Genomic DNA, 25,910 nt, shown 5'->3' on the forward strand with positions numbered 1-25,910 from the left:
ACACCTGTGGGGTATTAAGGTTCACTTTACCCCTTGTTACGTTCCCCGAGGGGTCTAGTTTCCAAAATGGTATGCCATGTGTTTTTTTTTTTTTGCTGTTCTGGCACCATAGGGGCTTCCTAAATGCAACATGCCCCCCAAAAAGCTATTTCAGAAAAATGTTCTCTCCAAAATCCCATTGTCGCTCCTTCCCTTCTGAGCCCTCTACTGCGCCCGCCGAACACTTCACATATGAGGTATGTGCTTACTCGAGAGAAATTGGGCTACAAATACAAGTATAAATTTTCTCCTTTTACCCCTTGTAAAAATTCAAAAATTGGGTCTACAAGAACATGCGAGTGTAAAAAGTGAAGATTGTGAATTTTCTCCTTCACTTTGCTGCTATTCCTGTGAAACACCTAAAGGGTTAAAACGCTGACTGAATGTAATTTTGTATACTTTAGGGGGTGTAGTTTTTATAATGGGGTCATTTATGGGGTGTTTCTAATATGAAGACCCTTCAAATCCACTTCAAACCTGAACTGGCCCCTGAAAAATAGTGAGTTTGAAAATTTTGTGAAAAATTTTAAAATTGCTGCTGAACTTTGAAGCCCTTTGGTGTCTTCCAAAAGTAAAAACTCATAAATTTTATGATGCAAATATAAAGTAGACATATTGTATATGTGAACCCAAAAATTTTTTATTTGGAATATCCATTTTGCTTACAAGCAGAGAGCTTCAAAGTTAGAAAAATGCAAAATTTTCAATTTATTCATCAAATTTTGGGATTTTTCACCAAGAAAGGATGCAAGTTACCACAAAAATGTTACCACTATGTTAAAGTAGAATATGTCACGAAAAAACAATCTTTGAATCAGAATGATAAGTAAAAGCATTCCAGAGTTATTAATGTTTAAAGTGACAGTGGTCAGATGTGCAAAAAAACGGCTGAGTCCTTAAGGTGAAAAAGGGCGACGTCCTTAAGGGGTTAAACACCCAAAAAGAGAAAAAGGTCTAAAGGTGATTGTCCTCTGCCAAAACCGCCAACCTACCCGACCACTATTAAATTCAGTGGGGGAAAGCAAAACGTTATGAGAAAAATGCAGAAAACCAGCATCTGTCTGACACGTATCATGTGGATGAATGGTAAAAAGCCAATTAAAAGCTAGGAAATACTTTCTGCAGAAGTCCTGAGGGCATTTTAGTAAATTCCAGTTTAGTAATATGATTCCCTATTGATAGAGAAAATTAGTAGTTCTGGAAATGGTTTTGAAAGACGACACAGATGCTTCCCTGAATTTTTAAGCTGTAAACTGCAGTTGTGCTGAATACCAATCGGCCTTTTTCCCCAAGGAGGGAGTTTCTATTAGCCTGTAAGAAATACAGTCTTCCAGAAGTGGACTTTTTAGTCCAGGACAGTGTGCACATCCTTCAACTATAAAATGAAAATGTATAATCTAGTATCTAGTTAGAACTAGTCTGCTGGTTATAGTTGTATAAAGTGCATATGTCTTCCACAACTCTCCCACCAGAGGGAGCAGTTGCATCACTTAAATATCTGAAAACAAACCATTTGGTACAAAAGCAGTGCTGTGTGCGTATAGTATACTGGCTATATTTACTAACACTAACTATTGTGTGTATTGAAAAATCTTACATTTATTCAAGGGCTCAAGGTATCTACATGATGGCGTTGTACAAGCCTAGTAGTCCTTGCACAAGCCATGTCAATACAACAAGAAGTTACCAGGAGATTGAGGCCAGCTTAGTGGTACTGATTTACCGTTTGGTTAAATGTTGCAATATTCAGTCAATGAAACGTGTTCAGGCATCCACGTGTTTAGTGTCCCACTTATTAGGTTTCCTAGAATACTGCTATAAAATATATATAAACCATAGTATATGCTTTTATTTGCAGGTCCTGTTGGAATGGCTGCTGCAGCTGCAGTGGCCACTGGGAAGAAACGCAAGAAACCCCATATCTTTGAATCTAACCCTTCCATACGTAAAAGACAGCAAACCCGGCTACTAAGGTCAGTTCTCATTTCATTAACCCTTTAAGGACCAGGCCCATTTTATTTTTGCGTTTTAATTTTTTCCTCCTTGCCTTCTAAAAATCGTAACTCTTCTCTATCTCCATCCACAGACCCATATGAGGGCTTGTTTTTAGCATCACCAATTTTACTTTGTAATGACATCACTTATTTTACCATAAAATGTATAACCCAAAAATATTAATGTGTGAAAATTGGTGAAAACCGCAATTTAGCAAGGTCTTGTTTTCACGCTGTACACTTTATGGTAAAAATGACATGTTCTCTTTATTCTGTGGGCCAATATGATTAAAATGATACCCATGTTTTATGCTTTTCTATAATTGTATCGCTTAAAAAGAATCTCAAACTATTTAAACAAAATTTGTATATTTGAAATTGCCCTATTTAGACCACCTATAACTTTCAAACTTTTCCATATAAGGGGCGGTATGAGGGCAAATTTTTTGCACTGTGATATGTAGATTTTATCAGTACCACTTTTGCTTAGGTTTTACTTTTTTATACATTTTTTATACTTTTTTTATTTTATTAAAATGTGACAAAAATGCAGCAGTTTTGGAATTTATTTTTTTCACCGTACAGGATAATTAACAATTCATTTTCATAGTTCAGACTTTTACACACGCGGCAATACCAAATATGCTTAGTAATTTATTGTTTACGCGCTTTTTGGAGGTAAAATGAGAAACCGGATGACTTAAGTTTTATTGGGGGAGGGGATTTTAAATTTTTTTTTTTACTTTTAACTTTTTTTAAATTTTTTTTTTTTACTTTTTAACTTTTTTAAATTTTTTAACTAATTTTTTTACACTTTAATAGTCCCCTTAGGGGACTATTTATATCAATCATTTGATTGCTAATACTGTGCAGTGCTATGTATAGGGCATAGCACTGATCATTGTTATGGTGATCCAGAAGACCCCTGGAGACGGACGGAGGCAGGTGAGGGGACCTCTGTCTGCCATTATGGATGATCGGATCCCCGCGGCAGCGCTGCGGGCGATCTGATAATCCATTGAAAGTACCGCACTGCCGTAGATGCCGTGATCTGTATTGATCACGGCATCTGAGGGGTTAATGGCAGACATCCGCGCAATCGCGGATGTCCGACAGTACTGGCGGGTCCCTGGCTGCTGATAGCAGCTGAGACCTGCCGCGCATGACGTGAACACCGGTCCGGTGCTCGCGGTCATGGCGGAGCGTTAATGTGCATCATGGTGCGTTAAGTACCACGGCACCACAACGTACATTTACGTCCATTGTTGTTAAGGGGTTAAACAGTATTAGAAGACTGCATTATCTGCTATTACCTATACCTTGTTTACTGAGATGTACATGTAGTGCAAGAGAAAAGTGGAGGGGTTACACATGGAAACCAGTCAGATCCCAGCTTTAGTTTCTTGAAAGCAGCAGACTGGTCGGTGTCCCCCAGTATGTCACAACAAGCACTAGAGAAAGGGATTTTTTTTCCTAACAAAAAGATTGTCTGTTTGTGAGTTACTTACACAAATCAATGTAGTAGTGGCCGGATACAAGGTTGTTGATGTTTATAATGTAATGTTGGTTTTATCATTTAACACTTGATTGTTTTGTGTTCAGGAAACTGAGGGCTACCCTGGATGAGTACACAACTAGAGTTGGCCAGCAGGCGATTGTCCTGTGCATTTCTCCTTCCAAACCCAATCCTGTTTTTAAAGTATTTGGAGCAGCACCTTTGGAGAATGTGGTGAGCAACTTCATATCTATTTATAACTCTGCTGTTTGCCACCTACAGCTGTGGTTAAGTTTTCATTTTTCCCTGTTTGTTCTTATACTAAGGGCTATGCTCATTCTTTGACCTAGTAATGTGCTCTGTAAATGATCCCCTTAAAATAGTGTTTCCCAACCAAGGGTGCCTCCAGATGTTGCAAAACTACAACTCCCAGCATGCTGGGAGTTGTAGTTTTGCAACATCTGGAGGCACCCTGGTTGGCAAACACTGCCTTAAAACATTCACTATTACATTCTCTACCAAGCGTGAAGGCTTTTGAAGTATATCTGCTCTGATGATAGAATCATAGGAAAGTAAAGTGCTAAATCTTGACAATTATCTGTTTTTTGGTTTGTTCTTACTACTGGGGTACCCCGCCCCTAGACATATTATCCCCTATCCAAAGGATAGGGGATAAAATGTCAGATCGCCGCTGTCCCGCTGCTGGGGATCCCCAGGATCCCCGCTGCGGCACCGCACTATCATTACAGCACAGAGCGAGTACGCCCCCTCCCATAGACTTGTATTGAAAGGGGCGGGCCGTGACGTCACGAGGGGTGGAGCCGTGACGTAACGATGCTCCGGCCCCTGTATCGCCCGTCATTACGTGCAGAGCGAACTCGCTCTGTGCTGTAATGATAGCGGGGTGCTGCAGCAGCGATCCCCGGGGCTCCCCAGCAGCGGGACCACGGCGATCTGACATCTTATCCCCTATCCTTTGGATAGGGGATAAGATGTCTAGGGGCGGAGTACCCCTTTAAGGAACAACACTTAACCACCATAGTGAATGTGCAATAAAATAATACAGGGCGAATCCTTGCTAGCACTTTCTCAAAAAAAATTGCTTTGTATTCTGCAAATGGTTAAAATGCTTTCCAAGTCTTTGGCTTATGGTGTTTGTTATGGTGTACAGTTGCCTTAATCCCATTATAAAAAGCATCTTACGGATATATTAATTACACCTTTAGTATCTATCTGGTGACAGATTGTTGTAAGGGCACGTTCACACATAACTAATAAGCTGCGGGTTGCCCACCGCTGAACCTCTGCAAGCGTAATTTCCACAGCGGAGAATCCACTGGCGGATCAGTTGCTACCCATTGAAGACAATGGGTAGCAACATAACTTGCTGGCAGATTTTTTGCTGAAGAAATTCCACTTGTGCCATTCCATGGCGGAATTTCACCTGCAGTCAGCCTGTAGCAGAGAACATGTTCTAGAGGAGGGGTTTGCTTTGAGCAGTGCCGCCTGGTAGCAGACCACAGGGTGTCCTGCTGCTGTTACCCCTCTGATGCACGCTCTGTGTAATGCATGGTCTTGACAGTTCCTTTAAAGCCAGATATATTGTTTATCTACTGGTTGCACTGGCCAATAGGGAAAACCCCTTCTGTCGACATTCCCTAAGGGTCTATTTACACATACGGTATCCTGTGCATATTTGTTGCAAAGGATTTGAAGCTGTGTTAAATCATTTAATTTACATTGTGCCCTGCAGCATCAAATTCTGTGCATCATCTATGCGCAGGGTACTGTACGTGTGAATAGACCCTGATAAAATATTTGAAGTTGGCTTTCTCAACCAGACATGCCTATCCCTTTTAGCTGTGAATACTGATTGTTCCTTTAGCATTTGTTCATTCTTACTGCCACTACTCAAACCATATTACCTAAAGTTTCATCATTATTTCCTCTTCATTCAGCCATTGGAGACACAGAGGACCATGTATTTTTAGCTGGCAGCTGTGCTGTCAGAGTTGCCTTTGAGCCCTGGGGCTGTCATGTTACTAAGCACAGGGAGGCTGAGAGCTGCACTCATGTCTGTTTACCACCTACTTTCTCCCCTAGGTACGCAAGTATAAGAGTATGATCCTGGAGGACTTGGAAACTGCGTTGGCAGAGCATGCACCTGTCCAACAGGACATCAACTCTGATCTTCCCCCTTTGACTATAGATGGCATTCCAGTGTCTGTGGACAAGATGACACAGGTGAGCAGCCGTCTGCCAGCATGCCTTTTCTGCCTTATCTGAAATGAACCCTGTCTTTGTAAAAAAAAAATAAAAAAAAAATTCAACTTGACATGTTTTACAGACATGACAAAAGTTTAGATTGGTCAGGGTTTTAGTGTTCAGAACTCGATTGATGACATTCTCTACCGGCTCCGAATCACGTGACCAGGACTTAATCACATGATCAGAGTGGGGAAAGGAGCACCCATTCTAGTGATCAGTCAGGGATCTCAACATTCAGACTCTGACTGATTAAAACATTTGACATGTCTCTACGACGCTTCAAAAGTTTTTTTTTTTTTTGTAAAGGTACACTTTACAGAATAATAAAAAAAATAATAATATTGGCAATACCTTTTTTATAATTTATTTCTCAATACTAGGAGGATTGAAAACTATAGTTGGGCATTTCCATGGAGATGACTAAATGATGGCAACATGCATTGCAAAGTTAAAGCTACTTATCATAGTACTTTGAGAATCCTATACAGTGGTCCCTCAAGTTACAATATTAATTGGTTCCTGGACGACCATTGTATGTTGAAACCATTGTATGTTGAGACCATAACTCTATGGAAACCTGGTAATTGGTTCTGAAGCCACCAAAATGTCATCCATAAATAGGAAAAAGTGAGGATTAAAGACAAATAAGTAAATAACTAATATAGATAAATCAAGTCCTTACATATAAAAGTAATAAAGATCTGCTGGGAGCTGTAATCACTGTCTATGTAGAGGACAGGAGCTCCTTCAGGGTCCTGTACAGGACACACAATGTCCTAAAAAAGTTAAATGTAGCCGTCCTCACAGGTGTCCAAAGGAGCAGCTAACTGTGGCATAGGTAAAGAGTAGTGCAGAACATGTAATACCTCCCTCTACTGTAGGGGGCGCTACCAGACAGGAATTCAGTGCATATGCTTCAGTAATACAGGCGTTTGACCAGTGAATTCCCATTCTGATTGGTCAGTTCTTTCAGCCATTGACATGTTTCACAGATCTGGACTGTCTGTAGAATTGTAGGCTGAGTCCGGTTTCAAGTTACAATGGTCCAGAAAAGATCATTGTATGATAAATCTACTGTAAGTTGAGGGATCACTGAATAGGGCCTATGCAAACATTTCACAACAAACTTTGCATACTGTAAAGGAGTTGATAAAAATGTATCCTAGGGTATCACTTGTTTATAGCTGCTATATGTGGATAAGTATTCTCCCAAGTATCCACTGTTTCCTCAGCGGGAAAGTGTCCTGCGATCTCGGAAGCAATCCCTCCAACTTCATTGACATTGAGGGATAGCAGATGATGCAGGAGGTGTCACATGTCAATCAAGCTTAATTGGGAGGGATTGCCATCTAGACTGCAGAATGCTTGTCTGCAGGGGAAAAGCTCATCGGACACTTTAACAAGGTATACGTTATTGCTGATTGCTGCTTACTAATATCGCAATGGCATTATGATTATTATGAATTGTGATATGTCGATATAGCCCCCTGGAAAAATTAGCAATTACCCGCAGTGTGCATCCAGCTGTTGCAAAACTGGAAGTTGTAGTATTGAAACAGCTGGAGGCACTCTGGTTGGTAAACACTGTCCTAAGTAATCATAGGGGCATGGGGGGGAACATAAAATAAAAAAACGTATGCTCCCTTGCCCGGGTCGCCATAGCTATGACTGGAATGTGAATGGGGGGGGGGGGATTTGAAATAGGAGATGGACATGAAATTTGTGTATAGACGCGAAATGGCGGGATTGTGATATTGGAGGATAAAAATGAAATGAGGGAGATTGGACACGAAATTGGAAGATTTCACAATTTATATATAGCAATTGCAATTATTATCTCTATGATCACTATAGCACTTTTTTCCCAAATCCTGCAGCCCTACTGCTAACTGTTTCTCTGGCCTCTGTTTCTCTGGCCTCTGTTTCTCTGGCCTCTGTTTCTCTGGCCTCTGTTTCTCTGGCCTCTGTTTCTCTGGCCTCTGTTTCTCTGGCCTCTGTTTCTCTGGCCGCTGTTTCTCTGGCCGCTGTTTCTCTGGCCGCTGTTTCTCTGGCCTCTGTTTCTCTGGCCTCTGTTTCTCTGGCCTCTGTTTCTCTGGCCTCTGTTTCTCTGGCCTCTGTTTCTCTGGCCGCTGTTTCTCTGGCCGCTGTTTCTCTGGCCGCTGTTTCTCTATATCCCTTTGTTAAAGGGGTATTCCATTCCATATATCATCTGGCTCCAGAAAGTTAAACAGATTTGTAAATGTTTAAAATCCTTTCAGTACTTATGAGCTTCTGACGTTAAGGTTGTTCTTTTCTGTCTAAGTCCTCTCTGATGACACGTGTCTCGGGAACCGCCCAGTTTAGAAGAGGTTTGCTCTGGGGATTTGCTTCTAAACTGGGCGGTTCCCGAGACACGTGTCATCAGAGAGGACTTAAACAGAAAAGAACAACCTTAATGTCAGAAGTTCATAAGTACTGAAAGGATTAAGATTTTTTTATAGAAGTCATTTACAAATCTGTCTTTCTGGAGCCAGTTGATATATATAAAGAAGTTTTTTCCTGGATAACCCCTTTAATGATTTAGGGTTGTCATACAGGCTTGTAGTGCGGGTGATACTGATCAAAATGATATTTACCACATCTTGATCCATCGCTCAGTTCCGCCGTAATTCTTCTTATTCTGTATATGCAAATTAGTTACACAGGCGGAACTACGAACCCTGCTTCGGGCTCTGTGGCGTTCTCTTCGCCGGAGGGTTCTCCGCCCGGCTCCTCCATTTTCATAATCCCCCTTCCTGCCCTCTTGGTGTACGTTACTGTTCGGCGCATGCACAAAGGCGCTGTAATGAAGCTCAGCCGTAAGCCTCTTCCGGGTGTAGCCAGGGAGCAGCATATGCGCTGAATAGTAACGTACACAGAGCATGTTAGTGTGGATGATACAGATTTTCTTTTAGGGCCCCTTTCACACTTCAGGTATCATCCTGCTTTTTTAACTGCCGTTATTTTATAATAACGGATGAAAAAAAAAGGATGCAATAACTGGTAATAACTGACAATCATCTGTTTTTAATGGGTTTTTTTTTGTCTTAAAAAAAACTGATGTTCATCCGTTATGATCTGTTATTACCAGTTACATCCGTTTTTTTAATCAGGTTTTTAACCCTTTTTTGTAAAGCTGTACTGAGCATGCTCAGTACAAAAAACAGATGTTAAAAAACCTGTCAAACTGATAACGGATGTTTTTTATTTTAAACATCCGGATCCCATAGACTTCAATGTTAAATTTAACGTCCGTTTTTTCACCATTTTTTTTTCCCGGACCAAAAATTTGTGCATCCACCATCTTTTGTGCCCGCAAAAATAACTGACAATAGTGAAAACGGACATGCCTGATGCAAAAAGGATGTCCAAAAAATCCCATTGACATGGGACTTTTTGCCGGGAGTAATAAGGGAGGTTTTTTACAGGATGAAACCTGTAGTGTGAAAGGGGCCGAACTTTTCAAAATCCCTATTTATTTAATGATCATGGAATAAGCGTATTTACACGGGCAATAATAGCATTGCAACACTGTGGCGAGTTGTAAACTGCATGGAGTATGTGAACCTTTTTATTTTTGTGGCATTAATTGGGGTTAGTAGTATTTGCATTCACCCGGTTAAAGCTGCCTTATATTAGGCAAGGTGGGGCATAATTTCCTGTGGGATTGTTTAGCAACTTTGGAAGTGCCGATAGCCTTTTATTAGGAGGGGTGATTAAATGGATGGGACAAGTGGCAGAGAGCTCAGGTGTGCTGCTCACTAGCCCGATCGTGAGCTTCATGTGACACAGCCTTAATTGCTGTATTTTCCATGGTAGTCTTAAGGGAGACAGAGCTGTGATGGTGTTGTGGCCCTGTATATCCAGTCTTTTATACAGCTAAACCATAACATAATGCTGTATGTGAAAAACAGACCCATAAGCTGCTTTGTGGATTGGTTTCCAGTGTAGAGAATTCAAAAAGAACTGACATGTTATCACAGTTTATCAGTTATCTTTACGTATGTGTTTCTACAAATCCTAATGGTCTGTTCTCTATTATTCAATTTTTGCATTCTTGAATCTGTGTAACCTTTTATGGCCCTTTTGAGGTCATGCACAAGGTCTTTATAATGGTCTTATGTATGAGCCATATACTTCATGAGATTGGATTCTGTCCTCTTCGAAGTTTACCAAAAAATCTGAACTGGTGGTGCAAGTCTGTGTTATTGTACTTTGCACCCTTATTACTAATAGTACAGTGATGCAGTACAAGTGCTGGTAAACAATGAAGAAGCATTGGCGACAGAAGTCGCTCGGTGCCAATCCAATATTGATGGTCTGTCCTGAGAAAATGGCCATCATTGTTATAAAGCTGGATATCCTATTTTAGGTAATTGGAAATGGAGAAAAAATGGGGAAACCGGAGGGGGCGCCTCGTGTGATACCGTAAGGGTAGTAGGAGAGAGAAAGGAAGCGGGGCCTATTCGACCCCTAGGTTGTAGCTGCTCATGTTGCAGCAAGTAAAAACTTGCATATCAACCCACAAGGGGGTTTAGAGAGGAATCCGGAACCGCTGCTGAGCCTTAGGTTGCAGGAGTGGTAAAACCGCCTCCTGAGGCAGGACAAATAATAGCAAAGCGAAAAGAAACCTTCGGATGGCGCTGCTGGTTCCAATGATGAGGGTAACACACTGTAGCCAGAGATGTAGGGAATACAAATCACTGGACAGTTTATTAAATAAACAATAAAACAGTAGGATGGCATCTTTCGGGGGAGCCTCCCCCTTCTTCAGATCAGATACTGATCTGAAGAAGGGGGAGGCTCCCCCGAAACACATCATCCTACTGTTTTATTGTTTAATAAACTGTCCAGTGGTTTGTATTACCTACATCTCTGGCTACAGTTTGTTACCCTCATCACTGGAACCAGCAGCGCCATCCAAAGGTTTCTTTTCGCTTTGCTATTATTTATTTTAGGTAATATGCTTCTGGTCTAACAAGACATGATTTAATGCTGTTTATTTTTTTTTTTTTTTTGGTCTAAGTCAGAGTTTCCCAACCAGGCTGCCTCCAGCTGTTGCAAAACTACAACTCCCAGCATGCCCGGACAGCCAAAGGCTGTCCGGGCATGCTGGGAATTGTAGTTTTGCAACAGCTGGAGGCACCCTGGTTGGGAAACACTGGTCTAAATATATGGCTCCTTTACAATGGATAGTCTGTCTGACCTTAGGTTTCATGTGGTCATCGATCAACTGTTAGGCTAGAACTTGTAACCATAAATGGGTCTGTATTATGCTAATGTGATACCTACCATATACTTTCTTCCTTGTTAAATCCCATTCCAGTAAATACAAAAGTCTGTGTGTACTAGCTGTTTGCAATGCTATTCTTCCTGCCAATGCATGTACCTTGGCAGATGTTTTTATTTATTTTTTTAGTATAGTTACAGGCTGTAGTATACCACTTGATTTGTATGTCTAGGTGACCAATATTCTCATACTCTGTGTTTCACCTCCACATTTATGAAATTATTTTTTCAGTCATTTTCATTTACAAAAAAAACACACTCACACACACAAATAGCACATCTATATACAGCCAAAAGGAAGTGTTTGTTATTGTGTTTTCATGTGTAGATTGCATCTAGAGCTACCTGCTGGGCACTTAACCTGTCTGCCTTTTGCTTAATTAGAACGATGCTTTATTTTTTTACCAGATGAGGTGGTTTTGGTTTGAATGCTTTTCCTGTTGATCATGTCTCCAGAGGTTGTAGATAACAAGTAGTTTAACCTTCTCAACTACACAGGGCTAGTAATTATTTCTATAGTATCAGAAGTGAGGTTCACTAATACAGTGCTTGGCCTGCTGCAAGTAGAGTAAGTTTGCAAATGGTGAACAGATTATAGAATTGTTTGATGAAAATAGGTACAAGAATAAATTACAAATGTGGTTTCAGTTGCTAAGATATATTCATCCATACCTACTGAATGGGGTTGTTCATATATATAGAGTAAATTATTATCCACAGAAATTTCTGCAATTAATCCTTTAACACAGAATGCTGTAAATGTACGGCTGGGTATGCTGTGCTTTAATGCATACTGTACAGCATTCTGTTAACCAGGCAACTGCTCCTGTGCGGGTCTCCTCCACGTAGAGATCGGCTGCAAAGTATTCCCCATCAGCATTAGGGATCGACCGATATTGATTTTTTAGGGCCGAACTTTAAGCCTGATGGCCGATAACTTATACCGGAATATTGGTATAAGTTATCAGCTATTTCTCCTCCCCCCCCCCCATCGGTCGATCCCTAATCAGTATCCCACCATATCGGGATGCCAATGGTAGGCATGCCAACTGGATGCCTGAGAACGACCTCCGCTCTGCCTCCTACAGAAGCCCATCGGGCTCTGTCTGTCAGTAAAGCACTGACAAGCATAATACACTGCAGTGTTACAGTGTATTATATGTGATCAGGAGACCTCACAGTCTAGTCCCATAGTGGAACAATAAAATGAAAGAGAAAAAAAATTATAATAATAATACCCATTATTATTTACCATTATAAATGTTTTTTAGTCATTTTTACTGCATATAGAAGTATGGAGAGAAAAAATTACAAGTGCCAGAATTATTTTTAATTTATTTTTATTAAAATGTTTAATAAAAAGTGATTTAGGAGTGTCACATACAATTAAATACATCAACTTGTCTTGAAAATATGTTTTGGCACACCTAGGCCTCTGAAACTTGATATGTCTACAAAATATTGTGACTAGGTGCTTCTTCATGGTTGAGTCCTAGAACTAGCACACTAGGGCCGCATAAGGGATATTTCTAAAAACTTTGGAATTAGGGGAATAAATATTGAGTTGCATTTCTCTGGTAACATATTTTCTTACAGAAAAAAGTGAATAACATTTATAAATCAAATAAATAAATGCATTTAAATCCATTTGTTTTAACCCCCTGACGACCAGACCAGTTTTGGCCTTAAAAGAAATCTGTCACCAGTTTCTCCTGCACTAACCTGTTGGTACCAACAGGTAATGCAGGTGACACTGAGGACAACAGTACTCGCCTTGTCCCGTTCCGTGGTGGGGATCTTCGGTAATTTCCTCTGTTAGCTCCAGTCCCGGCAGCTAGCTTGGAGCATGGGCGGAGCTTACTGACGTCACCTCTGCTGTGAGACCCTGCTGGGTCCCGCTGTGAGAGAACAGCAGCGGTCACGTCAGTAAGCTCCGCCCGTGCCCCAAGCTAGCTGCTGGGACTGGAGCTAACGGTGGAAATTACTGAAGATCCACGGAACGGGACAAGTACCATTGTCATCAGTGTCACCTGCACTGTCTGTACCGACAGGTTAGTGCAGGGGACACTGGTGACAGATTTCCTTTAATGACTGAACTCCTATTTTTCTTAAAGTCCTTGGGAGCCCATTTAACTGTGGTCATCAAATTAATTTTAGTGGAATACCTCTAATTTGCTCTACATAAGATTCAGTCATTGCTGTAAGGGATGACAATATGTAATATTCTTTTACATCTGAATCTTGAATCAGAAAAAATTTGGGCAACTACTACTGTAGTTTATATTACAAACAAATGTCACTCATAGACTCATTATTGATCATGTATTCTTTTTCCTAATTACATTTTTATTTGCTGTTTATCTCACTATCTATAGGCTCAGCTGCGTGCATTCATCCCAGAAATGCTAAAATATTCTACAGGAAGAGGTAAACCAGGCTGGGGCAAGGAGAGCTGTAAACCTATCTGGTGGCCTGATGACATACCATGGGCAAATGTGCGCAGTGATGTCCGCACTGAAGAACAGAAACAGAGGGTAAGTGTTGCTGTTTAAGTTGTACAACCAGTGAAATGTGACTAGCACGGTCACTTCTAACCGGTACAAATCTAATAGTAAGTGCAATATACTCTATTGACATGTTGCCACTGTAAAGAAATTGTGGAAAAGGCAAGATAAGAATCAGTCTAGCACTTGTCTTTCAAAAAGGAATTTCTGTGTAACCCATTTGGGGCCCGCCGGAGGTGGTTGGAAAAGCCAAAAGCAGCCGAAGTGGTGAAGTTGCGTAATTTGTTTCTCATTGACTTTAATGGAAAATACATAAACGACGTAGCCCCACTAGCTATGCTGTTTGTCACTCCCAAAGTTACGTAAACAGAGTAGCCCATGGAGCTAAGCCGTTTGCACAATTCTCATTAAAGGGGTTATCCAGGTATTGAAAAATACAGCTACTTTCTTTCAAAAACAGCTCCATGTCTGTCTCCAGGTTGGGTGTGGTTTTACAACTTTGCTCCAGTAACTTCAATGGAACTGAACTGCAGAACCACACCCAACCTGGACGCAGATGGGAAGCGTTTTTTAAAAGTTTTTCTATTCCTGGATAACCCCTTTAAAGTCAATTAGAGTTACACAAACTGCGTAACCTTTCTGCTTTCCCAACCGTAGCCGGCGACCACAAACATGCCAGAAGTGGCTGAAAGGCAATTTGACAAGGTGGGACAACACCTTTTGATGTGTGCTGTGCATGCCCGTCCAAGTGAAATGCAAGTAATACACTTTGTTATATTTGTTTCTAACCATCATAGTGGAGATCTTGTACATCACATTTGTTCATTATGTTACAGGTTTCCTGGACTCAAGCATTAAGAACAATAGTAAAGAACTGTTATAAGCAACATGGTAGGGAAGATCTGTTATATGCATTTGAGGATCAGCAAACACAACAGGTTGCAACTGCACATGGCATTGCTCACCTTGTTCCCTCACAGACTGTGGTACAGACTATCAGCAACCCAGATGGCACAGTGTCCCTAATTCAGGTTTGCTATAGTTTTTATTTATTTTAAATTTATTATAACTGTGTTTTCATTTTATATTGTTGATCTGCATTATGCAAATTTCGGAGTTTAATATTCTGCCCAGTACTGCACAAAAACTAAAAGGTACTTTATATAGTTTAGTTTCTTCTCTTGGTATTTTTTTTTTTTTAACCATAGTTAAGTAAATACATAAAGCGCTAGTTGACTTGTAAAAGGAGGGACCTTGCAGTTGAGGGACTTTATCAGGATGCAGCATTTGACTTTCTGTACTGCAAGAAGATAAACTAAGATGCCCCAGTGCAGGAAACCTTAAAGGGGTTCTCCACCGGAAAACATCTTATCCTCTATCCAAAGAATAGGGGATAAGATCTCTAATCGCGGGGGTCCTGCCACTGGTGACCCCCGAGAACTCTGCTCCATGTCGGATGACTGGAGACAACAGCGGCCACGTCCGCTCCATTCATGTCTATTGGAGGAGGCGTGATGGCTACGTACTATAGACATGAATGGGAGGGGGTTTAGCGTGACATCATGAACACAGCCGGGGGTCCCCAGCAGCATGACCCCCGTGATCAGACATATTATCCACTATCCATAAGATGTTTTCCGACGGAGTACCCCTTTAATCACGGTTGATCAATCTAGTTAATGTGGAAAATTGCATTGGGCTCAGTATTAGTTTAACCTAAATGGAGTTGGTTTCTTTATGCTACACTGTAATAGCTCATAATATCAATTTTGATTGCTATAGGTTGGAACAGGGGCCACAGTTGCTACACTTGCAGATGCATCGGAGCTGCCAACTACTGTTACCGTTGCTCAAGTCAATTATTCCACGGTCAGTGATGGAGAGGTAAGGTAATAATTTAAGGGGCATGCCCATATGAAGCTGTGACCATATGACTGAGAATCATCTGCGAATCAGCTAATTCTGGCGGGATCAGCCTTCAATCTCAAATATGTGGTAGACCTCCAGCTATTCCCCAGTGGCAAATATGCCACATTGGGGATTGGGCTTATTTCTAAATGTCTAGCGCTTTGTTCCTATTTATCTGGGACATCATGGGGACTTTTGTGAAATCGGGCAAGATGTTTAATAAGAAAATCTGTCCAAAACTGCCTCTTGTTGTTTGCATAAGTGAGTTACATGATTTAAAAAAACACTGCTGCTCCCTTAAACTGCACCACTCCTTTACACAGGCTGGTATTGCATCAGTCTTAATTTAAAGAGTCTGAGCTGCAATACCAGACATGACCCATTGACAGGTGTGGTGCTGTTTCTGGTAAGAATGTAATGTGTTGTTTTATCATTCTGATAAAAAAAAAAAATCTTCATAATAAGAATATGTAAAGAACCAAGAACATTAGCCCCAACGCAGGGGGCAACAGAAAAAATAATATACATAAGTGGTAGGGCTGCACGATATATCGCAAAAGCAATCGAATATAGCGATACGGCCCCCTGGGTAAATGTGCGATTATCTGTTCTGGCTGGCTCCTGTGTGCTGCTGCAGGCGGGGGCCGGCAAGAGCAGGTAAAAACAAATTTAAATATTAAGTCAGTGTTTCCCAACCAGGGTGCCTCAGTTGTTGCAAAACTACAACTATAAGCATGCCTGGATCGGCAAAGGCTGTCCGGACATGCTGAGAGTAGTAGTTTCACAACAGCTGAAGGCACCCTGGTAGAAAAACACTGAGCTAAGTAAAAGGGCGCAGGGAGAAAAATAAAAAAACCTTCTGCTCACCTACTCCTGCTTCCTTCAGATGCTGTTTCCCTCCATGCGGTGCGGTGTCTCCTCTCTTCACCATTCAACTAGTAGGACCTTTCCCTTTTTAGCTAATCACTGGCCGCATTGGTGTCACGTGTCAAGCCAGTGATTGCCTGATGGGGAAAGGTCTTTTTTGGGAGCAAACACACTAGGTTTTCTCTGATCTCGTGGAAGATTTGAAAACCACCTGGGAAACCCAGTGTATTGCTGCAGTACAAAATGTGACATATTGGGGGGGGGGGGGTCGGGGAGAGAGAATGTGGCGGGAGGAGATGTGCGGTGGGCATAAAATGGGTGGATAGATGTGAAATGGGAGGATTTTACCATTTATTTATTGCATCGCATTTTGAAATTGCAATATTTAGGCCCATAATCGCAATCGCACATTTTCCCCATATCGTGCAGCCCTAATAAGTGGTATCAAGCAAAACCAGGAATTTGTCAAATTTTTATAGAATTTTTTAATAGAATCAGCTTAAATGGGTACTCTGTTGGAAACATCTCATCCCCTATCCAAGGGATAGGGATAAGATGTTAGATCGCTGGGGACCCCCGCAATCTCCGCTGCGGCACCCTGTCATTTGGTGCACTGAGCGAACGCCGCTCCGAGCCTGATGACTGGCAATGCCAGCCGCCATGCCCCCTCCATTCATTTCTATGGGAAGAGGTGTGCGGGCTATGTACTAGCTGCCACGCCCCCTCCCATAGAAATGAATGGAGGGGGCGTGGTGTCACGAACGCGGAAGCTGCAAGCCTCTGCCTTTGGATAGGGGATAAGATGTTTCCAACGGATTATCCCTTTTACTACTTGTTGCTTTTGTTCCCAGCAACTCACTGTGTAAAAACCTGTAGTCTAGAAGCTATTTTCATACCGTTAAAATATAGAACTGCGTCTGATGATCTTATATTTTCTGCTCAATAGATCCATAGAACAGTTAATGGCTCTCCTAGTCCTTTAGGGGGAGATTATGAAAACCTGTGTAGAGGAAGAATGGTGTAGTTGCCCATAGCAACCAAGCAGATCACTTCTTTCATTTTCCAGAGGCCTCTTTTGAAAATAAAAGCAAGCTGATTGGTTGCCATGAGCAGCTGCACCTCTCTACTTCTACACAGGTTTTGATATACAGTTGCAAGAAAAAGTATGTGAACCCTCTGAAATTATATGGATTTCTGTACAAATTGGTCATAAAATGTGATCTGATCTTCATCTAAGTCACAACAATAATCACAGTCTGCTTAAACTAACACACAAATAATTAAATGTTACCATGTTTTTAATGAACACACCATGTAAACATTCACAGTGCAGGTGGAGAAAGTATGTGAACCCCTAGACTAATGACCTCTCCAAGAGCTAATTGGAGTGAGGTGTCATCCAACTGAAGTCCAATCAACGAGATGAGATTGGAGGTGTTGGTTACAGCTGCCCTGCCCTATAAAACACCCACCAGTTCTGGGTTTGCTTTTCACAAGAAGCATTGCCTGATGTGAGTAATGCCTCACACAAAAGAGCTCTCTGAAGACCTACGATTAAGAATTGTTGACCTGCATAAAGCTATAAAAGTATATCCAAAAGCCTTGCTGTTCATCAGTCCATGGTAAGACAAATTGTCTATAAATGGAGAAAGGTCAGCACTGCTGCTACTCTCCCTAGGAGAGGCTGTCATGTAAAGATGACTGCAAGAGCACAGCGCAGACTGCTCAATGAGGTGAAGAAGAATCCTAGAGTGTCTGCTAAAGACTTACAAAAGTCTCTGGCATATGCTAACATCATTGTTAGCAAATCTAAACAATATGTAAAACACTAAACAAGAATGGATTTCATGGGAGGATACCACAGAGGAAGCCACTGCTGTCCAAAAAAAAAAAACATTCTCCCCTCAGAATTAGCGTCCACATGGCCAGGAACACACCGTCCAGCAAGCAGCAAGTCTGGGATGGAACGTTCTGAAGACACAGAGTGGAATTACCTCTGAGCAGTCTATTGAGCACCGGGTGATTATGTTCTGTATATCTCTCATGGATGAATTTGGAGATAAAGAACTTTTTAAGTGCAATTCCCAGTCTATTTCTATATATATGATTAAATCCAAGGGTTCACATACTTTTTCCACCTGCACTGTGAATGTTTACATGGTGTGTTCAATAAAAACATGGTAAGATTTAATTATTTGTGTGTTATTAGTTTAAGCAGACTGTGATTGTCTATTGTTGTGACTTAGATAAAGATCAGATCACATTTTATGACCAATTTGTGCAGAAATCCATATAATTCCAAAGGGTTCACATACTTTTTCTTGCAACTGTACCTCCCCCTTACACTTTCGCATTCAAAACAAAAACAATTTGGGCAGCAATATTAAAACCATGTACAGATAAGTGGACCAGTTACCAGTAGCAACCAGTCATTGTTCTTGGTGTTTTTTTATTTTTTAAAGGCCTTGGAAAAATAAAATAAGAAATCAGATTGGTTGCTATGGGCAACTTGCCCACTTTTCCGCTTCTCTGGTTTTGATAAATCTCCTAAGAGTGTAACTGACTTTGTTCTTCATTATATTCCTGTGATCAGCCAGCAGTTTATTATAGAAATGAATAGCCCATTGCAAAGAAAATGAATACTAGAAGGAAGTGAAAACAAAGCCTCATGCACACATCTGCATCGTGGTTCTATTTTATATGCGGTTACAATAGGAGTCCCATTCTTGGGGTCTTACGGTATATACAGCGTATGTCACTGTATTGCCATACATATTGCCATACATATGACAAGAGACCTTAAAAATTTTAAAACATCTTTTGAGGTCATGTTTTGCATTCTGATCGGCAATAGCTTGTCTTCCCACAGGTGGAGCAGAATTGGGCAACACTTCAAGGGGGAGAGATGACCATCCAAACTACCCAAGCCTCTGAAGCAACTCAAGCTGTCGCATCCCTAGCCGAGGCCGCTGTTGCAGCATCCCATGATATGGCACCAGGTGCAACAGTGACCATGGCACTTAATAGGTATATAACTAATCTAATGAGTTTTTTAGATTTTGTTGTTTAGTGTATTTGCTTATATTACATAATCATACTTTTATTGTACTACTTTTGGCAGGCTCAAAAGTCTAAAAAGATGTGCAAATTAGGCTTTGGAGCCCACTTGGCATTCCCCTAGGCTGCTAGAGCCCAGCACAGATTTGCCCCTTAACTGGTCAACCTGTTAACCTGTTCCCTGACAGTCAATGAAATAGAGGTGACCAGTACCCAAAGGGAGGTGACTGGTAAAAGGGCTGTGCTGGGCTCCAAAGCCTAATGTGCATATATTTTTAAACCCAATGAGAAGTGGTAAGTACAGGTTCACAGTCAAAAGCCCTATACAGCAATTTTCTTACATTATACTCTAAAGGCCTGCAGACAGGATTGATTTTTATTTAATTTTTTTAACAAATTTTTATTCCACTAATTTTCAGAATACAAAGAAAAACTTGCCACGGCAGAAAGCCATGGGCCTAGCACATATGTGACAGATGACAGGTCTGCTTTTAAGTGCACAGTCACATGGCTAATTAATGCTTAAAATCGCCTTCCGAAACTTTGCACAGAAAAAAAATCAAACCTGTCTTTAGAGAAGATTTTTGCAGACAGGGAAAAGAGTTGAACACAAAGCAGCTTGGCAGCAAATTTTGCAAAGCCTAAAAGTCATATGTTTTTATATTTGTTTTTATTTTTTTATTTACAGTTTTAATGAGTACCTGTCATCAAACCACATTTTCTAAACTAACTCAGATTTCATTCCCTAACTACTCCTAACACCCCTCCTGCCCTTAAAATAAATTTCCAAGCTTTTAAATGCTCTTTATCATACCTTTCCCCTTGCTCACATTGTGTGAACTTACGGCAGGAGAAAGTGTGAGTTTCCCAGCAGGCGCAACGTCACTGAAGCCTGCAAGAATTGTGCTTTGTCATGCCCCACACACACTTCCTGTGTTTGGTCTCCTGCCATGGCGGGAGGAGACGAAACTGTTTGATTTGCACAGGGAACAGAACAGTGCCACCTAGTGGCAGTTTTTTCAATCACATTAAAAACATAAAAGGTTGAGAATTTTAACAGAAAGTAAATAGCAAAGTGTCTTATAATTACATTAAGAACAATATATTAAGTGAACACAGTTTACATTGCAGATTGATTTAAAGGTGTACTCAGTTGAAAAACTTTTTTTTTTTTTTTTTTTTAAATCAACTAGTGCCAGAAAGTTAAACAGATTTGTAAATTACTTCTATTTAAAAATCTTAATCCTTCCAGTACTTATCAGCTTCTGTATACTCCAGAGGAAGTTCTTTTTCTTTTTTTAATTTATTTTCTGTCTGACCACAGTGCTCTCTGTTGACACCTCTGTCCATGTGAGGAACTGTCCAGAGCAGGATAGGTATGGGGAATTGCTCCTGCAGGATAGGTATGGGGAATTGCTCCTGCTCTGGACTTTCCTGACATGGACAGAGGTGTCAGCAGAGAACATTGTGGTCAGACAGAAAGGATATTTAAAAAGAAAAGAACTTTCCCTGGAGCATACAGCAGGTCAGAAGTACTGGAAGGATTAAGATTTTTAAATAGAAGTATTTTACAAATCTGTTAAACTTTCTGGCACCAGTCGATTAAGAAAAAAAAAAATGTTCTTCTCCGGAGTACCCCTTTAAGGTTGAATTCCTTAATTCTGATAAGCTATCTCTTTGTTGTTCTGCAAATGTTTAAGCAGAATTTCAGTTCTCCATGGTCTATTCAAAGGTTTTGCCTTTTAGCTTTTGTTACTAAAAACAAACACGTGTTTTTTTTTCTTTATGTTGGGTAGGTATTTAGCCAGAACGTGGCTTTTCTGTGAAAAGCACCATATAGTATAAAATTTTTCTTGCAGTGGAATCTGAATGAGGGATAAGCGATCACATAAAGCTTTCCTAAGCCTTCTGTCTTAATTGTGCCATAAGGCAGGGGCATGTTGATGGCACACTTCATTCAGGCTTCTGAATAGCTAAAATGCTGTATAATTTAATATCATATCAGACAAATAGTCCAAGTTAATAGAGTTAACCCATTAGATAATGTCAGTTAAAGGGGTATTCCGGGCAAAAACATATTATCCCCTATCCAAAGGATAGGGGATAAGATGTCTGATCGCGATTTCCCTGCAGCACTCGCTTTCTATGTGGGTGCTGAATCTCCAGTTTCGGAAACCTTCGGGTTTCCGGACTGGGGTCTCAGCAGCGGGCCCCCCCCCGCGATCAGACATCTTATCCCCTATCCAAATAGGGGATAAAATGTTTTTGCCCCATTTGTACAATTGTAATACCCATGGCTTTACTTGGGCTTTTAGTTGTGAGAGACCTTGTCATGTACAGAATAACTTGATTGGTGGTTTTACTATATGTAGAAGGCCCTATTTAATGTTGTTGTTGTTTTTTCTCCATGTTGATTGTCGAATTACAGTGAAGCGGCGGCACACGCAGTAGCAACATTGGCAGAAGCCACACTACAAGGAGGAGGACAGATCGTTTTGTCAGGGGAGACTGCAGCAGCTGTAGGAGCCTTGACTGGCGTACAGGATGCCAATGGTAGGAGGCGCTTGGGCTGTGCTTTATTTGGATATGATTTGGATACACAAAGCATAATATATTACACGCAGTAGTCCTGTATGCATTCTTGTACCGGCAAAAACAGGATTTCCTATTGTGATATGTTCTTTTATAACATGTTTAGGAAGTTACGTAGCAGAAAGTGGTTAGGTGGCTGAGCCTATTTTTGCCCTTTATGGGCAACCATTTTATGGCATACAAATCTTTATTTATTAACCTTTGTTAAGGTATAAGGCACCTGTGTACATTATATATTTTTTTTATTTTTATAATAAATAATTCCACAATGGAACTAATTCTGTCTTTATTGAGGTAAGGTGCCAAACTCTCTTGTGCGTTACACATCACATGAACTGTTTTTTCTGTTCCAGTGGGGAAGACCCCCCTCACTGTGTTTTCTCAGTGTTCTTAAAATGGCTCACAAGAATCAATGGTGCAATTGCAGCCATGCATTATCCAAAATTTGTATTTATGAAAATCTAAATTAAATGGGCATTGTCGTTGAAACACACTTTGCATAGATCAGTAAGTGAATAGAAGAAACTTTGGAATATCTTGTTAAACACTCCCCCCCCCCCCCCCCCCTTTATACCCTAGCTTACCATTGCTTCCCCAAAATGGGCTTTAATTCTGCATATTCCCCATGTTACATTACTTCAATGGATCCGTACTTTCAGCAGGCTTTATGAATCAGATAAACGTGTGTGCAGTTTTTCTGTCAGTTGCTAAGTGTAATGAATTAAACATATAGCCATATTGCTGCAAATGTTTCATGAAGATGTATTGTTCACATATGCCATTATAGCATATCACCATTATGGTGGTGGAAGGAGGCACATGGTCCCATTCTCTTTCCCTTTCATTGTGAGCAACAACTCAGAGCCAGCCTAGCTGATCACCCCATCCATGTATTACAAATACCGACTGTAGCATTGCATTGTTCAGTTTTCCCAGAGATTAATGGCTTTTATTTAAAAATGGGTTATCACTTTATTTTTTTTTAAATAAAGTTTTTCTTTATTGGAAACTTATTTTTATTTTTTTTTGCCTAAACACCGGTGATCTACCAAAGCGAGTTGAAGAAATATTTTATATTGCTTTGTTGTATCTCACAAAGAATTAGATCAGCTCCACTAATGATTAGTCTGGCTCTGCTCATCAACCCTCACTAAATATAGTTCACAAAGCAGATCAGTGCACAGCACACTGTGATTCCACTGAGAAAAGGAAATAAGGACTGACACATACAGGGCACGTTATAGCATATAACCACCTTTTAGATATGAAAAAATAATAAATAGCATTATGTGGCAGCTGCGCTACATTATTTTATTCAGTGAAGACAAAATATTGGTAGGTGGACTAGTTAGAAAATTGCCGGGTCACCATTTGGAATCCTTTATGAATTTATAGGGTAATTGGATAAACAGCAATCCTATAAGATACTGTTAATATCTCTATATAGAGGTAGAGGTGTTCTTAGTATAAGGCAGTGGGGCTGAAGGGATTTCAGATTCCTTGCAGCATCCCATAACATATACCATAATTGAAATCTACATATAATAGAACAATTGTTCCAGTTAGAAAATTCAATTTTAATTAAAAAACGCTGAGTGCTATTTGTATAAAATAAACTAGAGCATACTCTCCTCTCCTCTCCTAGTTTCAGTGCCCCTTCCACCCCGGTGCCTGTGTCTACATCCCCTAATACCATTCCCTCTCCCTGCTTTGCTGATGTTCTAAACCCACTGCAGCCTCAATGATTGTCCTCAGTGTGTTCAGAATGAATTGGCAGGGCCAGGACAGAGCGCCATCTTGGGAAGTAAACATAGGGTCTGAAGTACCAACCCTGGACTGGAGGAGATATGTTCTGCAGGAAATCAGTGACTTTGACAAAGTCCCAGTTGTGATAGATAACTGGATCAGAGCATCTAAAAAAAACTGCTGGTCTTGTGGAGTGTTGCTGGTATGTAGTGGTAAGTAGCTGCAAAAGGTGGTCCATGAAGGATGATCATCAATATGCCAGCAACAATGTCATGGAATCTCAAGGCTTATTTATGCACATGGGCAGTGAAAGTTACCCCGTGTGGTTCAGTCCCACAGACTTGTAGCACAAGTTGCTGGAAAAGTTATGGCTGAGAAAGATATAAGAACACACAGTGCATTCTCCTGATAAAACAAAAAAAGCACTGACAAGAGGCACATGAGAATCCGAACTGGACTATGAACTAAAAAGAAGGTGGCCTGGACGGATGAATCGTGTAGACAGCAGGTTGTATGTGTGTCACTTACCAGGAGGCACTATGGTAAGAATACACTCTGACACTGTTAGGCTGGGAAACATTGGCACTACATGTGTTGACATTTACAGCCTATGTAAACATGGTTGCAGACTAAGTTTCAGAATTTCCGACAAGGAATGTGATTCCGCCCAAGAAGTCCCCGGTCTCTGCTGTACTGAATGGAATGGCGTTTAATGCCCCTGCATTAAGAGCAGATTCCATAGCAGGCTGCAGCAAGCTGAATCTTTCCCAAATTTCCACAAGAAAATTTTTGTAGTGTGAGTACCCAAAGGCCCCCTTAGCGCACACGTAAGTGTTTAAACATCTTAAAAATTAAAAAGAATTTATGATGGTGTGTATTCTTTTACCAATCTAATAGTCACACTTTTTTTTACATTTATGTCCTGGAAATAAAAATACAGAAAAATAGCAGACCCAGAACACTATTTTGGGAAAAAAATGGCTATAATGGGGGCTCAGGAGCCGAGCCCACGTCATAGCAGGGTGGTCCCGGTGGCTGATCTGTGGCTAATCACAGCATCTAAGGGGTTAATGCCGGACAACACCTTGATCTGAGATGTCCGGCATCAACCCCTTAGACCAGGGGTCTCAAACTGGTGGCCTTCCAGATGTTGCAAAACTTCAATTCACAGCATTCCCGACAGCTGTTAGCTGCAGCAAATTGCTGTCTGGGCATGTCCAGGCATGCTGGGAGTTGAAGTTTTGCAACATCTGGAGGGCCACGACCCCTACCTTAGATGCCGTGATCAAAGTTGATTGTGGTGTCTAAAATGTTTATTAAAAAAAAAAAAAAAAAAATCTCGGCAGCTCAGTGGAGCTGATCGGGACCACCGCATTGAAAATGCGGTGTCCAGATCAGCTGAGGGGATGGCAGGAGGGCCCTTACCTGTCTCCTTGCTGTCTGATTGGTGAATTGATGCTCCAGGAAGCCTCAGCAACCTGGAGCAATGAAGCACTGATAACACTGATCAGTGCTATAATATGACATAGCATTACAGTGTATGCAATATGAAGATAAAATAAATAAAAATAAAAGTTAATAAATGTGATTTAACCCCTTCCCTAATAAAAGCTTAATTGTCCTCCTTTTCCCCCAAAAAATGTAAACAAAAATAAACATATGTGGTATTGCTACAAAAATGAGCCCCCACACATCCCCCGTATACAGAAAAATAATACTTACAGGGGTCAGAAGAGGCCAATTTTAAACTTATTCATTTTCATGTAAAATTATAATTTTTTAACAAAAGTAAAACAAAATCAAACCTATATAAGTAGGGTATCATTTTAATCGCATGGACCTATAGAATAAAGATAATATGTCATTTTTAAAGAAAAGTGCACTGCGTAGAAACAGAAGCCCCAAAAATGTTTTAAATGGCAGGGTTTTTTTTTTTTTTTTAATTTTTCCCCACAAATATCTTTTTGGTTTTTTTCGCATTGCCAAGTAAAATTGTGGGCGCTAAAAACAAGCCCTCATATGGGTCTGCAGGTGTAAAATTAAAAGCGTTAGGATTTTTAAAAGGTGAGGTGGAAAAAACAAGTGCAAAAATCAAAAAAACAGATGTCATGACAGGGTTAAAAATTCAACTAA

General features: G+C 40.6%; 1 protein-coding gene across 6 annotated transcripts in view; it reads left to right on the forward strand.

The window, feature by feature from the left end:
- The window catches only part of NRF1 (nuclear respiratory factor 1), a 67,287-nt gene that overhangs the window by 28,595 nt on the left and 12,782 nt on the right, over window positions 1-25,910 (forward strand). For 2 of the 6 annotated variants that reach the window (XM_056573142.1, XM_056573143.1), the window contains exons 3-10: window positions 1,898-2,012; window positions 3,636-3,762; window positions 5,632-5,772; window positions 13,479-13,637; window positions 14,444-14,638; window positions 15,390-15,491; window positions 19,237-19,408; window positions 21,852-21,992. In XM_056573142.1, coding sequence (XP_056429117.1) covers window positions 1,898-2,012; window positions 3,636-3,762; window positions 5,632-5,772; window positions 13,479-13,637; window positions 14,444-14,638; window positions 15,390-15,491; window positions 19,237-19,408; window positions 21,852-21,992 — 1,152 coding nt within the window. Of the gene's footprint in view, window positions 1-1,897; window positions 2,013-3,635; window positions 3,763-5,631; window positions 5,773-13,478; window positions 13,638-14,443; window positions 14,639-15,389; window positions 15,492-19,236; window positions 19,410-21,851; window positions 21,993-25,910 lie in introns of all 6 variants that reach the window. The other 4 variants (XM_056573145.1, XM_056573147.1, XM_056573146.1 and 1 more) reach the window with 4 other exon arrangements.

Source organism: Hyla sarda, chromosome 4 (genome assembly GCF_029499605.1).
Source record: "Hyla sarda isolate aHylSar1 chromosome 4, aHylSar1.hap1, whole genome shotgun sequence".
Classification (NCBI taxonomy): domain Eukaryota; kingdom Metazoa; phylum Chordata; class Amphibia; order Anura; family Hylidae; genus Hyla; species Hyla sarda.